An 18,165-nucleotide genomic window follows, 5' to 3' on the forward strand; every position below is an offset into this window, starting at 1 on the left:
AGGAGGTCTACTGTCAGAAAAAGTTCATCAGAATTTCTTATTTACCCTTCCTATTATGTCAGTCATCACACCATGTACATACACCCACACCCTGACACCCCTATTGTAAAAGCAGCGCAAAAATATCCACCACAAAATCAGCTTGGTGTTAAATCCACTCCCCTTCAGACTGAACAGAAAGACTTCAGCATGCAGAGATGCCAAAAGCATTTGTATTCAGTGCACCAGTCCTTGTTTAAGGCAATCTGTTGGTGGCCTACAGTCACAGAGCACATAAAGATTATATTCTCATGTGGGAAGATATCCATCACTTAGTTGGTCTTGTCATTCTTGCTTTCCTGCAGACACAATAAGTAGCAAAGCTAAAAGCAAGCAGGGTGTCAGGTCTTCACTAATAGCTAGAGAGGACAATAACTTCCACACACTGTTCTGTGTACAGCAAGCCCCAAGGACAAACAGAGAAATCAATTCAACTATCCAGAATCAAGTGTTTCCAGAAACTCACTGATACTGGAGACTAAACGAGCTGTGAATTATTTCAATCCTTCAAACATTTGGAAAGGTAATTTGTGACCATATGGATACTGTGGAAATACAATTTACCTTAGTCTAAACTGACCAAAAGGCTGTACTTCAAAATCTTTCTGCTAGCAACGAAACATGTTGGCAAGTTCCATAGACTGAGATTTGGGTAAAATATTTCTATATATTGTTACCACAATAGAAAAAAAAAAAAAAAAAAAAAAAAAAAAAAGTTCACCTTATCCGTGCCTTGATAAAAGACTGTCACAGAGATAACAAAAAAATCCATTCTGCTTGATTTTCCAGATTGTAGCCTCATTCTGAAATAAATTTTGTGGGATTATACCCAGTGACTCCCAGCACTAGCTACCACCTCTCTGTGAACAGAACTGCTCTGATACTAGGCTGGAACCTTTCTAATTCAAAACTAAGACAATCCCTCCTCTATATACTCTGAGTAGATTTTCTGGAGTGCAAATGAACTTTTCATCCTTTTTAAGGCATTGCCTACATCCCCATAGCAAAGCATACAGCTCTCAGTGTCCTGGGGTGACTATAGGATGTTTGCATCCCCAGCTGTCTGTTTTGTTTATGCTGGATATTAAGTTCTACATTTTTAAAGCTGGCTCCAAGAGCAAAGGAGGGGGCAGAAGAAGGGCTCAGTTTGTTTTCAGAAACTGCACTTGGTCCCATGCATTCCTACTCCTGGACTGTGCTGTCTGAAACACAGACAGTGGGACAGAGCTCTCTTCTGCTTTTTAGTTAGCTTTTAGCTAGCTGAGAGAAGTTCCCTGGATTGTGGTTTCTCCTTTTCTTGGATCTGTTCAAAACTGCTCTGGACCAAAATCTCAGAACACCAGGAGCTCACACCTGTGGCCCACCAGGGCTGGGACATGGCATTTTCCAGCTCTGGAGGGACTGATAATAAACTGAGCAAGCTGAGCTGTAAACCATAAAAGGGACTTTTGTGTTTTGAGCCTGCATTGTCTTTACTCCTAAATCCTATCTCTAAAGGAAATGAAATATTTAAAATTGGCAAACCCTCTAGTCACACTGTGACAGAGGAGGAGCAGGGGATGAGGCTTTTCAGCCTTTCCTTTCCTTCTTCTCCTTTGAATATGTTAAGTCATTTTTTGAGAATGTTCAGTTTCCCTTGAACATTAAAGATACCACCTTCCTGCTATTTCCATACAGCCTCTCTAGAATCAGGGCTGGGATGTCCAGAGAAGCTGATGTGAGCCCTGACCCACGAGTAGACCTAGGCATGGAAAATCCTGAGAGGAGAATGGGAGAGAATGGGCTGGACCCTGAAAGAATGTTCTGATACCCCAGCCTGGGAATCTTCATGTGAACAAATTCAAAACCCAAATGAAGTGGGGAAATATCTGGAAGAGAAGCTCCATGATGATTTTAATGAGAAAAAGCTTATTGCAGTAAGATGGGATTTGGCATATACTTACCACATTAATTGCATTAATTGGCCTTGTTCCAGTCAGTGGTAGGAGTGGTTTAATAATGTATTTATGCTATTTAGGTAGATCTTAATTAAAAGACTTATTTTCTTACTTTATATTTAAGACAAATATTTGTGTCAAGTAATATAATACACAGCTTAAAATAAAATGAATAATAGGATTTCAGATGTGCACATTCAATGAGGAAACCATACATTTTATCAGCAGTTAATAAATTTGGAGAGCTAAGAGTACCTGAGTTATAACTCATTTAGAACACTGAAACCTTCTAGAGCCAAATTGATGCAAAACTAGCATCAGACTTTAAAATAAAATGCATTATTTTCAAATGCAATCAGGTTATAATGCAAAATCAGTAGAAGTGTAGAGAAATTGAATGTTGCATTTAAATATTCATATAAAACACTTATGGCTCATTATTAAGTCACTCCATTAGAATGCATACTTTAAATCAGGTTTTTATGAGCTCCAAGTACATTATTTATTATGAAAGTGTGTTTAAAACAAACAAATAAAACCCTAAAATCAAAACCAGCATTTCAGACTGAGAACTTTGTGATGAGGTTCAGAAGCAGACTGATTGAGCACTGATCAAGAAAATATTAAAGTTTCTAGTTTAAATTGAAATGCTATCAACTTAAACATATATATTTTTACCCCAATATATAATTTCTGATATGCTGCATTTTTCTAATGCAACATATTAAAAAATTATGTGTATATGATCTAAATTAATTTGAGCTCAAATATCAACAGAGCCCATTCTGCAATTTATCCCATTTTATCCTTTCCTGTTTACACAAGAAAGAGATTTTTTCCACTGCTACACTTCAGGAAGAAATGTCTGTAATATTTTTCATAGGTTTTGAGAAATGGAGAGAAGTAGTGTTGGAATAATGATGAGACTATTTTCTAACTGACATCTGCCACAGGTGCCAGACATACCTTTCTTAATTCCTTGAAACATGTTTATCCCCATGTGCTTCTAGCCTAAAGCGTTTCAAAGCCTTGTTAGTACACACAATTTCCTCAAAAACATTTTCTTTTTTAAAAAGTAGTTCTATCAAATAAAATTAATTCTGTTTATCAAAATGGAAATGTAAAGCATTTGAGCATTTTCTATTACTCCTGCTGTGCCTTTTAAAGCAGGAGTACACCATGACAAGAATATTTATTATTATATTCTATTGTAACTTACCCTTTGATTAAGGCATTATATCATAACTTTAGAACAGGCAAAAATCTGAGCACTGTAATTTTAAGGCTGAATCATAAAAACCTTCCAACACTATGAAGGAACTATAAATATTATGAAGTCATTGAAAGCTTCACCATCCTATTTTTTATTATTTTCAAAGATCTCAAAAGGCACAAAGAGGTGTCCCTAAACAATTACACAGAGGTAACTTTTTATCTCTGCAAATCACATTTAAGAATTGTTTAATTGCAGGATACAGCTATAACCACTTTAGGGGAAAACAGATCTCAGCATTGCCATAAATGCAATATTGAGATAAAATGACATATCAGTTCTGGTCCTGAAGTTCTTTTAGCAGATAAGAAAACTTAACTGAAAACTTCTACTTTACAAATGGATTTATAGACGTATATCTATCTATCTATATAGATATACAGAGGGTGTTTTCAGTGGAAATCTGCAATCATCATTTCCCAATCAGCTTATGATTTGTCTAGCTCCTCTATATCCCACAGTATGCTTGGGGAAGACTAAAGGAATTAAATATCTGTGTTTGGATTCTCCCTCCTTCAGTGGAAAAGCTCACTGAGTATTTTATGGCCGCAGAGGTGAAGGTCATTGGCCTTACCAGGGTTGCTTACCTTACTGCAGGAAAATAGTGCCTACTGCTATCAACAAATTATCATTCAGCACTATGGTCAATGGAATACAGTCTTTCCACAAAAAAAAAAAAAAAAACAAAAACAAAAACAAAAAAAAAAACCACAGGGGAAACAAAACCCGCACAAACAAAACCAACCAAAAACCCCCAAAACCAAACCAACCACTTACACACAAAGATATCTCCGCCACAAAAACCCCAAAACAATTAAAAAAACCCAAACAAATGAACTTGTCTGTGATATACATGAATAGGCAGCGTCTAAAAGGAGACATTTTACTGTTTTCCTGCTAATAGACTAACTTGGAACAAAGAGATTTTACTGAAAAAAACCCCAAACAATTCTGCCTACTTTAAACTTGTACCAGCAAAGTCCTGATTAATATGAGGCTTCCAGGTCTTTCAGATGTACCACAGGGGCTCATCCAAGTTATCAGACTCCAAGACCACACAAGGATTTCAAGAAAAAGTCTTTCAAAAGACATGCAAGTTAAAAACAATTTATTGAAAATTTGGGCCAGATGATCTTTGAAGCCCAGCCTGGACTGCAGTACAATTTTGTGATGTACTATCATGGGATGTGGTTGGCAGAAAACAGCAGGCCATATAATTCTACCAGTCTTGGCTTGCAGTTCTTGAAGAAAAAGATAATTTATCAAGTTCAAATCCTGTGAAATGGCCCAGGTGGCCAAAAAGACCAATGTTATCCTGGCCTTTTTCAGCAACAGTGTGGCCAGCAGGACCAGAGCAGGGATCCTCCCCTCTACTCAGCACTGGTGAGGGCACACCTCATGTACTGGGCTCAGTTTTGGCCTCTCCCTACAAGGAAAACATTGAGGTGCTGGAGTGTGTCCAGAGAAGGGCAGCAAAGCTGGTGATGGGTCTGGAGCACAAGTGCTATGACTGAGGGAGCTGGGGGTGTTTAGCCTGGAGAAAAGGAGGCTCAGGGCAAATCTTACCACTCTCTAAATTTCCTGAAAGGAGAGTGTAGTGAGATGGAGGGTTCTTTACTGAAAGGATGGTAAAGCCCTGGAATGGGATGGCCAAAAAGTCATAGAGTCACCATTTCTGGAAGTGTATGTAAAGCATGTATATGTGCTGCTTGGAGAAAGGGATTATTGATGGGCTTGGCATTGGACTCAATAACCTAAAAGGTCCTTTCCAACCTCAGCAATTCTGTGATTCTAAATCTCTGTAGATCTACTTTCATACATTATGGATTAAGATCTGGATTTTAACCCATAGATACCATCAGCCCTCCCAAGGCTGTGTACTGAGCCCTTAATTCTGGGAACTGAACCCTTCACCACCTTCAAAAGCCAAAATTTAATCACCTATTTCATACTATCATCACTTCATGCCTCCTGTTAAAAGAAGCAGTTTCCTTTTTTAACATTCCTCTCTCCTGTCTGTTTTCCAGTTATTAGGAATTTTTTGACTAGGATACAAGTTGAATACAAATTTGAGTGGAAATGCATAACTTACTAGAGATATGGTTATTATCTCCCTCTTCACATGACTAATTACCTAAAACATCCTCATTCTTTTGGTTTAATGGAGGGTTAAATACATATTACATTTTCCTACTCCTGGAAAATATGTTTGATCCAGGTAGAAGCATTTGTGAAAAGAAGAAATTTTCATCAGATGATAGCCTCTATTGAAAACAAAGCAGCTCTAGAGAGCAAAAGACAAGCATTAAAAACTTTAATTCTGAAAAGAACCTATGATTCATTGACACTGTCCACCTTAAAACAAGTAATTCCAAGTCAAGCTAAGTGTTTTGTCCTATTAATTTCAAGGATGATGAACTACATTCTGGAAGCAGCACCTACTGAGTAGTCTCTTAAAGGTGAAGAGAAGTCCCTAATGTGATTTCCAAAATCACATAGAAGCATTACTGCTTGAGAGGCCAATGAAGCATTAAGTCCATTCTTAAATAATACACAGTTCCTCCTGACATTATTCAAAATGTCATTTTTGAGGCACTTCAAAGTTTCCAAGCACTTCAGATCTCTGAAGTGAGTTACAAAGCTAATTTGCTCAGTTGAAGCATTTGAGGATAAAAATTCACAATTTGCCAGCCAGTTCTGCAGATCCATGTTGACTAGGAGACTTTCACAGCTACTCAAGTAGAAGAAAAAGCCATATAACCATAGTAAAGGTATTTCAAAAGTGGCCCACCCAATCATACTGAAAACTGTAAAGGTTTCTGCCAAAATCAAGTTCAGAAAATCAAAGTGATCTAACCCCTTGGCCTGGTTGATCCGAGCCAACTGTGAGCAGTTCAAGAGGAAGAGAGGAATAGAAGATGGAGGAAAAATATTTAATGGACCCAAATCAAGTTTTATGTGCTACATAAAACTGATCAACACAGAAATCCAAATTATTTTTCCAATGTGGATATTAAAAATCCACCACACTATTTCTGCTATTTAAAATTTTCCAGGGCAAAAAGAGAATCTCTGCTGCAAAAATGACTGAAATTCTGTGTCATTCTCTGCTCTTATGCCCATTTTGAAGCACAGAATAATCACACAGGAGCCTCTGGTTAGGCACTTGCCTAGCAGCATCAACAGAAAACAGGAGTTGCTGTTCCCAAATTTTTTTAAATTATTATCAAATTTTGACTGATATTTCCCAAGTTTCTATTGTCATAACAAGAAATGAAAGGAAATTAAAAACACAGTTTGAAAGCGGAAAATATTTCTCCTGTTCTTTGCTGTCAAGACAACTATATTTTCTGCAGGAGATGGGTAAAATATAACCTCTTTTCCAGATGAACAGAAATGAATAAAATGCATGAAACTATATAATTTAAAGTGCATAAAAAAGATTTGTCTCTCTCTGATGAAAGCAATCAGTCAAAATAGGCAGTTCCCAATGCACTGAAAATATTTTTCAGTGAGAACATTCTTATCAGTTTTGACAGGACTGCATATTCTGAGCTAAAGAGAGACGAGCTCATCCCTGCCAAAGCTGTGAAGAGAAATACTACAGAGCACTAAGGTCCCAAGGGGAATTTCTGTTTGACATTGATGCTTCTCTGCAGGGTTCCATTGCATTCTCCCCTTCCTCCATCCTGAATTTTCCCTTTCTCCCCACACTGTTCCCAATGCAGGAGCATGCCCCTCTTCACTCCAGAGTGCTGCAGTTATTCAGAGGCTTGAAATAATTTCTTTTTTTTCCAAATCCTCTCTAGCCCTGTAAGTCACTGTTAAGGGCCATCCAACCTGTGAGCTGGAAACTGGATAAACCTGGATCTTAATTATTTGAGCTGAATTTTCACAGAGCACTTATAGTTATTGTTCTAGACTAGGGAATCTGGACACCCATTATTATTAAAGCCTAAAATAATTTCTTTTTTACAACACACTGAACACACTGGAGCTCAGCAGATATGGCTGACTGTTCTGCTAAAACAAAATATGTGGAATAACACCTTTATAGTGAACTGTGCTTGCCTTGGGTTTGTGGGTATTAGTTTGGAGTTTGACTTCTGGGTCTTTTTGCTCATACACCTGATCCTGGCTCTTATGGATTCCTGATGGGTGTTTTGCTCCAGAGGTGAATAATTCATGTGGAATGGGTCGAGTTGTAGCAACTCTGCTCTGCATTTATCAGAAGGATGACTTGAACCTTCATCTTGTGTGTTCCTGGGGCAGCATTCACCGAGCCACCAAATCCATCTCGGGCTTCTTTACTTTGCACTTATTAAAAGCAATGAAATACTCATCCAAAGAGCCCAGAGACAGGGCAGAGAGCTGCACAAGCCAGTATCACAAATTAGATTTCACACCCCTCCCTCTGAATCAGAGAGTCCAAAGCTGATAAATTCTCCAAATGGTACAGTACTGATTACTTTGAGTCAGTCTGCCTCTTTCTGCATCCTCAGATTTTAAAAGAAAATGCTCCATTCAAAAGCAGAAAGGAATTTTCTTCCCAAGACCTTTAATTTTTTTTTTAATTCAAAAGTACAATTATGGATGGATACTTTAATTTCTTTTTCTGTTGTACTGAAATATGCATTTAGTTTGGCTTTTAAGCTAAGCAGAAGCACACTTCTAAGTAAAACACAGTTCTCTATTAACTCCAGTTTCATTGTGATGGCAATGAAATCCCCAACACTTTGCAGCCAAATTAAATTTCACTGAGATTTGACAAAAGATTTGCAGAAGTTACCAGAAAGTAAAAAATCAGTCACTGTGCCTTAATCTATTTACTGCATAGCACTAAATGAAAGGAGGAAATGCTGCTCTTCAGCAGGCTTACAGCAAAATTTAAGTACTGTGCTGAACTGGAACATCATGTCTTAGTTCACCAAAGTATTAAATTACCTCTTTATCTTTAGTATCAAGTAGTTTATTCCATTTCTAGAAGGGTGATAAAGTATTTAAAGTCACTTTAGAAAGACAATCATGGTAGTAGTGTGCCAGGTCCACCTTCTCCATCAATACTAGAGGCAAAGCAGTCAGACACAGCAAATTTTATTTCAACTTGTATTTTAACTAACTAGAAAATACACCATCAATAATGTCTCTCTAAATCACAAGGGTATCTTTAAGTCACATCATAAATTGCATGTGAGCCTTTAGAAACATCTGCACAAGTCACAGCCCAAAGTATCAGGTGCTGATACAAATATACTTTTAAAGTCACATTACACAGCTCTACCTTGATTGTGCTCACAGAGAGAACAGGTGAACTCATCATTTACCTCAAGTAGCTTACCAAGAAGCTAACCAAGAAGGAAATGCTTCATATGCTCTTGGTTATTAAATAGGGTTAATTAATAAGTGTTGGCAGAGCTCTATCACTTCTCCTTTTACCTAATGGCACAAAGGGGAGTATAAGATGATGGATGCAGAAAATAAGTTTTAACTTTATAAGAATAGATACCAACTTCCTGAAGATCAAAAGAAATGTTTGGAACATTGTTCTGTGATGCAAGTGTAAGAAAAAAATGTAATGAATTAGAAAGAAAAGCCACTACTCTGATCAACAAGTGTTTCCAGATGAAGTGGAAATAGCAATTATTTTAACAGAATGGAAAAAAGCAAAGCAGCTTTCCCATGTCTGAACAAATAGCATATCTATGGTGTGTTAACCCTTGATAGTCTGTGAAATAAAAACCTGCCTGCACTGACTCTGCAGGGAAGGTCCTGCCCCTTGCACTGACTGAAGTGAACAGGAGCAAGCTATCTTCAGACAGGTTTCAATCCCTTCCACTTGAGATGCTTGACACCACAGATCTCCCTTGGATCAAAATGGATAACATTTCCTCCTTAAGACAGTCAAATCAGAATGATTTAGGACTGAACCCTACAATCCTTATGGACAAATGCAGATGGGTCAAAGCATCCTGTGTTACCCTGGTGCCCCACCAAGGCTACCCGTCTTTCTGCATGTTCACAGCTCTATCCTTCCTCCAAGGCATCTCTAGCAGTCCTGAATGCAAAGGAAACCTTGATATGGACACCTTGGTGCAGACAGGAATTGATGCAAGAGCCTGGTACATCATCTTGCTCCCTTACTGGGAGGAAATAACCTAAAGCATCTCCAAAAGAGCAGAGAAACATACACAATGTGGGTGTATGGATAGGGAGGTAGAGCAGAACTCACCAATCTTTAAATGCCCACATGTGGTAAGAAAATCAGCATGGAAACAGAAAGAAAGTCCTGTAAACTTCAAAGAATGTAGAACAGAGCCTTTGAAGGTGAGCCCATTCTGAATTACAAGGAGCACTGTAAGAAACATGAAAACCACTTTATTTCTGTGGAGCTGTTTCCTACACCACTAAGATGCAAGACAGTACTTAGAGCTATCAACTCCCTTTTGTTTGTCTGTTTGTTGGATGGTTATTCACAGGAAAGGCTTTTATTTCAGCAGTATAGATAAAAGTATTGCACTGAAATTTAAATGTCAAAGAATACATACTCAAATGTCAAATACCAACAGACAAATGCCAACAGAGAAATGTCAGAAATACACCCGTGTCTCCCACTGAATATAACTACATCTGCACAAGTGCAAGCCACACTATGATGTGTAAAAGTCAGAGTTTTTCTTCAGTTCCTTCGGGGCTGTAATACCACTGGTGTTAATAAAACCAGTACCTGGCAGCAATCTGAGTGTATTACTCCAAGTACCCAGCTCTGGCAAAAAGTGCAGGCTAAGTGATCCATGGTCTGCAAGGTGATGGATAACATTTACAGTCATAAGGATACAAAACTGCTGTTTCAGACAAATCCCACTCTGGGATTTTCTCACTCATCATTAATGACAGAACTGAACACAATGACCTTTCACGTGGATTGTCCCACTGCTTTCCAGGCATGACAGCAGCCCGTGAAAGCTGAAGAAGGGGATGTGAAGACAGTTTTTCCCTAGATGCATGGCCTAATTTGTCCAAATAAACAAACATAAACATGAATTCCTGGTGTGTCCTAAACTATTGGTTTTTTTTTGAGCCCTGGGAATAATCACCTATGAATATAAGTGAACTTTGAAGAAGTATAAATTACTCCAAAACCCAAGCATAACAGATTTCAAGCAGAATTTGGACTCTTTAGAAACTCAAGTGTGTTTTAAAATCTTGCTTGAGTTATTAAATCCATCTTGCTTGCTTTATTTATCAATTAGCTGTTTCTGAGGAAAACAAAATAGCAATTCTTTACACAATTCACTTGATGGGAATCTCTGATCCCAGTGACTTCAATGGGCCTTTTGCAATGATTTTACCCTTCATTATCTCCTATAAAAGTACTTGAAAATATGTTGATTAGAGGAGATGCATTAGCTTGGAAATTTCAGTCAGTCTGCTAATTGCAGCTGCTTCTACTAGGGTTGAGAAATAAAAACGTTTAGGTAGTTCTACAGTCAGATCACTAAATACATGAAAATCTGAAGTGTACTTTAATTAGTGTAGTTAACAAAAATATATCTGACTCTTGTAATTATTGTGATTTGCTTCCAACATGAGTAGCTCATACACGGTAAATTGTAATCCAAGATAAATTGTGAATTTTTGTCAAATAGTAAAATCCCCTAAAAATTTTCTTCTGTCTCTGAAGTGATTGCTTTACGAAACCTACCTTGTCTTTTTAACTCTGTGACATTGACTAGAAATACCATATTAATTTTAAATTCTTTTCTTTTTCAATTAATTACAAGAATTAAAAATAATTAATTGGATTTTTTAAAAGAAACTTCTGAGAACAATTCTCATATACTCACAATATACACAGAATTTTCTAAAGAAAATTTATTTCTGTACACCTCTTTCTAAAGATTTCTAGGTATTATTTAATGCTTTTTAGGAAAAATATTGAATCTGTTTTAATCTGTTCAGCTCTGGACCCCTTCTTTTTAACCAAATGCAGCACATCACACAACTCTACAGAGAGGCATTTACTGGCTATATTTTTCAACAGGAAACATTTCTTATAATACCTATATTTAATTTTAAATGCTAATCTTGGCAAATGTAATGAAAACCCACATACTTTTAGTATCTTAATTTTGAACTTTGCTTTTCTCCTCAACAAGACTGTATGATGCTGAGTTTCATCATCAAATTATATTCTGAGCAAAGCTCTATTCTCTTTGACCAACTTCAAATCCATTTCCCTCCAAATACAGTGAATGTCTCTTTGTTCTTGAACTATCACAAAGAGTAAACAAGGAAGGTTCAAAAAGCCTGTTTGTATTACCCCACTGTTTCACACAAGTTAGGTTTGCCCACAGCCATTAATATCTGTTTTAAAGTCAAACTCAACCATAGCTTAAATTAACAGTACAATTCTAAATTACACCATCAAAAAAGAGTTAGAATAGCCAGGAAGTCCTTTAGTACTTCTATATTTTCAACATTTTTCTGTGAGTCTATATTTTTTCTATCTTTTTGGGAATGAAAGAATATAATTTAGTGCTTCATTCAGGCATTCACCCAGACAGGCTTGAAGTCAAAAAAACCCTAGTCAAAGTCAACCAAATAAATTAAATGAAGAGATACAGATTTGTCTTAGGAAGATAGCTCTAAAGAATAAATAGCTACTCAGTGCACAGCAGGGAGAATAAATCAAAATATGTTGAAACAGACAGAACTTAAATGTAAGGAAATAAGGACTTATCCAACATTCTGGTCTCCAAAGACTCTGTGAGGTACCTCCAAATATCAACTAGATCCAGCTCTGTCTATCTTCTGAAGCATATCAGGACCTCTGCCCAAGGTTGCATAGCTATAGGCTGGTGTGTACTTTAGGGTATTGACAGGAGATGAAACAGCAGGAACAGAATAACAGTTCCACTGAATAGTGGAGGAGAAGTTCAGCTTTTAGACACTTTAGACTTCTTATTTCTCTCTTCCTTCTTTCAGTGTATTTATCTGTTGCTCCAGAAGGTATGCAGACAAATGATGCACTTCATCATAAAGTGACACTGACACATGAAACTGGTTTTACATATATTAAGAAAACTCTAATTTTCTTTCAATCACTTCATGTTCCTCCTATACAAAACCCAGTATGATGTGATACCTTAAATAAAGAGATCTTGGTCTGTTTCAGGAAGTCTGTCTTTGAAGAAAAGTTGCTCCTGGAAAAGCCTATTAGTATTTTGTTTACCTGTGAAGTGCCATATGATTTTTGCCATACCAGATAAGCAGTTCTTCAAAGTTAAGGACATTCATTGCAAATTGAGACATGTTTCCACCATTTGTTACACTGAAATTTAGTTTTAGACTGGCAAAACTCAAATACCAAGAAAGTAATTCTGCTGGACATATCTGCCATTCCCTGTAACAATCCAAGCCTTTGGACCATATCTGGCAGCTGAATACATAACATTAACTTACTCTGTAAAAGGTAACTCCTCTTAAAACACCATGTATTTATTTCATGAAGAGGCTACAGAAATTTTATCTATTCTATTTCCATAGCTATGAATTTTAACCATCTAGCAGGTGGAGCATCTCACTTTGACCAAGTATCAGGGATCAGTCTTGGCGCTCTAAACATAATTCAATGTAAAATTTGCTATTTTGGGGAGGGATTGTAACAAAACAACGGCTTTCACTGGTTTTTTTGGACAGTCCATCAGCAGTTTAACACATTCCTCATTGCAAACGATATCCTGATGAACATAACCTGCTGCAAGACCTATTTGAAATAATAAAATAGATGAGTATCTCAAAGTTCCAAGATTTTCTCCCATCTCTTAGTCCTTTTACAATACAGAACACCATGTTATCTGCCATCAGTGATTTTCTATTAACATGGAACACAAGAAAGGTTTTGAAAAGACCAGGAAAAGCAATTTCTTGTTGAGTATAGGTAGCCTCACCTTACGGATGCCTCTGCCAAGATCTTCTCCATAGTTTGTCCCCAAAATTTCAAAATGCACATTGGGATTCCCCCCGTTTTCTGCAAATTCCAGTTCTCCAGTCAAGCCATTCACTCCACCCTATTGAAAAACAAAAAAAGGAAAACGGACTGAAAACTTCTAAGTGGGTAAATGTAACAACCTTTTGTTTTTTGAAGACTTTCATGCACTAACTATGCAGAATACATAGATAACTACCAGAATTAGGAGAGTTCTCCAGAGACCGTGTTTCCCTAAAAATTCTGAAGCTAAAATTATTCCTGCTTCATAATGAAGTTTTTCACAGAAGAATTAAACTCAGCAATGCTAAGTGGATGCAATATAAGCAATAGCCCTACTCTTAGCATATTTAGACTACAATTTTTGTTGTTTGATCCATCAGCATATATGTATTGACACTTTAACTCCAAAAAATTTAAAAAAAAATTGCAAAGAAGTATAGTGGAAGCAAAGCTAAACCGAAATACATAAAAGAAATTGCACAAAACTTAGTTATGTTTGTTGATCTTTTATTTTTCCCCTCAAATGTTTTTTCATTCATTCATTCATTCATTCATTCATTCATTCATTCATTCATTCATTCATTCATTCAAAATTTAGCAGAAAGAAGTGATTTTTCTTTTTCTTTCCAATTATCCTTTACTAAGAATACATAAGTAACAAAGCAGCGTCTCTTCAAGCTTGCTTTAACATTTTTACAGTTTTTCTGTAAGGGGTTAAAATACTAGAGATTAAACACTGGAGTGAATAATCCCACAAAGAATTAGAGTTGAAAGGGTTATACACACCACAGCCATACTCAAAATATATTTCAGAGTTAATTCAACATGACATACATTTTATCTTTGTATAAGAACTGTGATGACCCGAACTATAAAATCAACAGAGCCATTTGAAATACTGATAATGGAAACCTTTACCCTTCAAAAATTTCTTCAGTTTACAGATTGAAAGAAAATTTGATGTTTAGCCCTCTCCAAAAAAAAAAAAAAAAAAAAGGGCAAAAAATCTTTTAAGTATGCACAAAAACCCCCAAGTCTGCCTCTGGTGTAAAACCCCATGAAATGCATAGTTTTCCCCCAAATCATATGTCAAGAACTTTTCAGTTGGGATTGCTGTTTCACTCAGAAATTTTTTTATTTAAACTGGAAAAGTGTGCAATATGAACTACCTAGCACATGAGTCTTGCTGAATCATGATATTAAAAGCTCTATTCTTACATCTTCAGTTTGTCAAATCCAGGAAGGAATACAAAATTTGCATTTCCATTGCAGATTGCTGTGAAATGACAGGATGTTCTCCTACTTTTAGAAAACATTAGTGTGATTATAACAAAAGTAATAAAATTATTCATTGAGGTGATACCTTTAGAATTTACTAGAGTACTAGAATCTAGTACTATCAGGGGATAACACATAAATAATTATATAACAAAATAATAATGCAAGTACTATAATAATGCAAATATTTTATGAGTGTGATTTACAGTGAAAACCAATAAAATACTTTGTGTGTATATATGCAATTAATGACTGTAAAAAGATTTTCCATAATATTTTCTTTCTATAATATTTACTTTTTTCTTCTGTACCAAAAGAAAAAATAAATGCAAAAAGAAAAAGAAAGGAAAAAACCAACAGCCTGATTAAGGGTACATCTAAACAGACTTTTGCAGGAAGACTCTGGCAATTGCAGACCAGACCATTTGGACAAATGTTGTGGTTAGCAAGACACAATTATTACTTTTTATCTTGACTACCATCCTGCAATAACCAGACCCTTGTGGCTTTTAGACTGGGGTTAGCACACCTCTGGTTGGTTTAGAGTAAAGACAGAGTGAACTTGTGTTTACCCACAAAATCACTTGAACATATCCTTTGGTAAATAACCAAGTTTCACTAATATAAACCTTTTCCTCTAACTTAAATTTGACTTCATCCTACTCATGGATGAGAAGCAGAAACCTGCTCCATATACCTTTTCTCTCACAGGTTCTTATCTGGCTTTTTGAATACCTAAGGCACAGTTTCACAGAACATGAGATGGAGAAATGCTTGTGAAGTGGCACAGACCTGCAAGAGTTGGGATGCCCAGCTGGTTGCCCAAAGCCTCCATCTGGACACCTTACCAGACCCTGAATTGGTTATATTATACTCAATATTTCCTATATTGCTTCCTAAAACGTTCCCTGCACTGGGTATTAAACCTGTAGGTCTGAGGTAGGTAATGCCTGAGAATTAATTAAACTGTTACGGATGACCTGAGCAGCACCATGATTTCAAATGAGCCACAAGCAGGACCTGGAAAAAGGAAGGGAAAACTCTGGAACAAAGTGGTAAAAGAAAGGAAATATTCAACAAAGAACATTATGGTCTCTTCAAACAGGTGCTTTGAACATCAGAAAATAGAAATGAAAATACAGGATTTTCAATCTAGAAAATTAAAGTGACTTTATTTTCCAGACTGAGAGCAGTCCCAATGCCTTAGTGAACATGAAGATAAAATTTCTGAGACTTGAGATGGCAATTTAAAATGTTAAAAAACTTTAAAGCTCATTTTTATAACCTTTGTCTTTATTTGACCAAATAAGATTAAAAAGAATTCAAAGAATCATTTAACCTCAATTATACTTGAAGTAATCCATCAGTCTCTTAAAAAAACACAGGATTCTTTGGAAATATATGTCCCTTTAAGTACAGGTTAACAAAATTACTTAATATGTTTTAGAATTTGATCTCTATCAACTTTGTATAAATTTGTTTAACTTGATTTTTAAATGCAATTGTCAGGGCAAGATACAAACTGTAAGTTCAACAGCTTTATTTGTCTGCAATCCAGTCTTTACCACAACAACATTATTTCTCATTTATCTATTTTGGCAATCTATCAATGCTTGAAAATTTCTCATTAAAGAGTGTCTTAATCAGAGCTTCCTCTCCTGGACTGTGCACATGTGAAAATAGTGTAACAAGAGCAGCAGTTAGAATGGCAATGCTGCCAGCCTGGGAAGGGCAGAGACACAAAGACAAAACAGCAAAGAACCACCCATATCACACCAACAATACTAAATTTATAGGAAATTTCTTGGCAGTCTTGGTTTCTCCTCCCTGTGTTGATGGACCTGCAGGCCATGCAGTCCTTTTATTGCTCTCTACCACTCCTCATTGTCCCACTCTGCCTTTCCACAGGGATTACACAGCTCTGGCTGCTGCTCAGGGCTCACAGAGTGCTGCAGGATGTGGCCTAGGAATATTCTCAGGATGCTGCTCCAGTTTTTGTGAGTAGCCTTCCACAGAATGGATCTGTCTGAAACATTTGATTTATGGCATATGTTTTATCCCTCTGCTAGTGCACAGTGCAAGGAGATCACAGAGGGAATGACCATCTGTATGACAGCTACTGATGCAATAACTTCCTCAGGAGATTTTTTTCCAAGTGATTTCAGTGTTAATCATGATAATGGGCAAGAGCCAAAGAAATTTTTCATTCCATATAACTTACAGAAACAGTGTTACTTGGGGAAAAATGAAGACATATTTGTTATCTACCTTCTCAAATTCTTCTAAGGTTCAGCTGCAACCATGCAATTTCCTGACACACATAAAACTGAAGAGTGAAATGTCAGTTGCTAGGCCAAAAACGTTTTACTTATGATTCTGATCACTGCTCTGGGCTTTGCAGAGCTGTTAGAAAGCTTGGCAATATAATTAAAGCCTACTTTAAAGCCCATTTAGACTGGCAAGATAAACTGCAGTTGAATATATTCTTAGGCACTACTATACTGTAAGTCCCTGAAGAAAGCACTGTTTACACAGCAGTCAGGACCTCACTTGGGAATGCCAGCTTGCCAATCATCAGCTGTAAAATACTGTACTTGCTCTCAGTTCCTGTTCAAACTTACTCTTCTTTTTTCTTCAGGTACCAGCTATTTTGCAATTAAGGATAAAAAAAGGTGGCTATAGGCAGGAAAAGATGCTATAAACTACTAGTAAATATACATTTCACATTTTATTCTGGAAAAAGTCTGATCTTGAGAAAATTGCTGAGTTTTTGACCAGCAGAGGCAATGCAATCTACAACCTGAAAATCAGTTTGGTGTCTTTTTTTGTGTGTCACCACTGAGTGTCACTGACATTTCTGAGATCAGAACTGGTTGACAATTCCACCTATAATTAATGAAACAGCAAGAGGTATGGCTCATTTTCCCAAAAGGGACAAGCTCTGTGTGGCTGCCAGCACTAAAAATTTGCTGTTAGTGTGCTAAACAAATGTGACTGGGAAGAGCCCTGAGACATGTGAGAGAAGGTATGGGCAGAAACTTGATGCCATCTTGCTGAGTTGATCCTCCCTATAATCCTACTTACACTTATTCCCAGGCTACTCAGGAAGATTAATTTTTCCCAAAGTAGAATTATTTTCCAATGATACTTATTCCTCCAACTCTGAAATAGCTTTACTGAGAAATAAACAAGTGAGCATGTGTTTAGGGATAGCTCCTATTACGAACGTGAATTTAAACTAATTGCTGGAGCTTGCCAAATTCATTAGAAGGATTGTATTTCCTGATGAATTTAACTGTTTATTCAGTTCCAGAAAGGGCAGAAACAGATATTAGATTTAAATAATTGTGGTGGGCTTAAACTGCTTTCTTTAGGCTTTGTCCAATCAGCTGAATTCACAAAGAAAAAAACACTTTTGTAGCTGTTTGTAGAAACAGTGATGCATGAGTCAAATGTTCAGCAGTGAAAAGTAACAAATGACAATAAGGAATGATTTAGACAGCTTTTTTACCCTTTTAAGAAATTTGGAAACACTAATTTCCTCTCATTGTCTATTCTGCTTCACTAGCTAATTAACTATAAAGAAACCAGTTTATTTACCACTGGGGCAACAAATTTTACAATTGCTGCTGTAGGTAAAACATCAG

The 18,165-nt window shown here is 36.6% G+C and overlaps 1 protein-coding gene across 2 annotated transcripts in view; it reads right to left on the minus strand.

The window, feature by feature from the left end:
* Positions 1–18,165, minus strand: part of GRID2 (glutamate ionotropic receptor delta type subunit 2) — a 664,166-nt gene that overhangs the window by 175,914 nt on the left and 470,087 nt on the right. For both annotated transcript variants that reach the window (XM_079306473.1, XM_079306474.1), the window contains exon 8: positions 13,200–13,319. In XM_079306473.1, the coding sequence (XP_079162599.1) occupies positions 13,200–13,319 (120 nt within the window). The remainder of the gene's footprint in view (positions 1–13,199; positions 13,320–18,165) is intronic.

The sequence above is a fragment of the Erithacus rubecula genome (genome assembly GCF_903797595.1).
Source record: "Erithacus rubecula genome assembly, chromosome: 5".
NCBI classification, from domain to species: Eukaryota; Metazoa; Chordata; class Aves; order Passeriformes; family Muscicapidae; genus Erithacus; species Erithacus rubecula.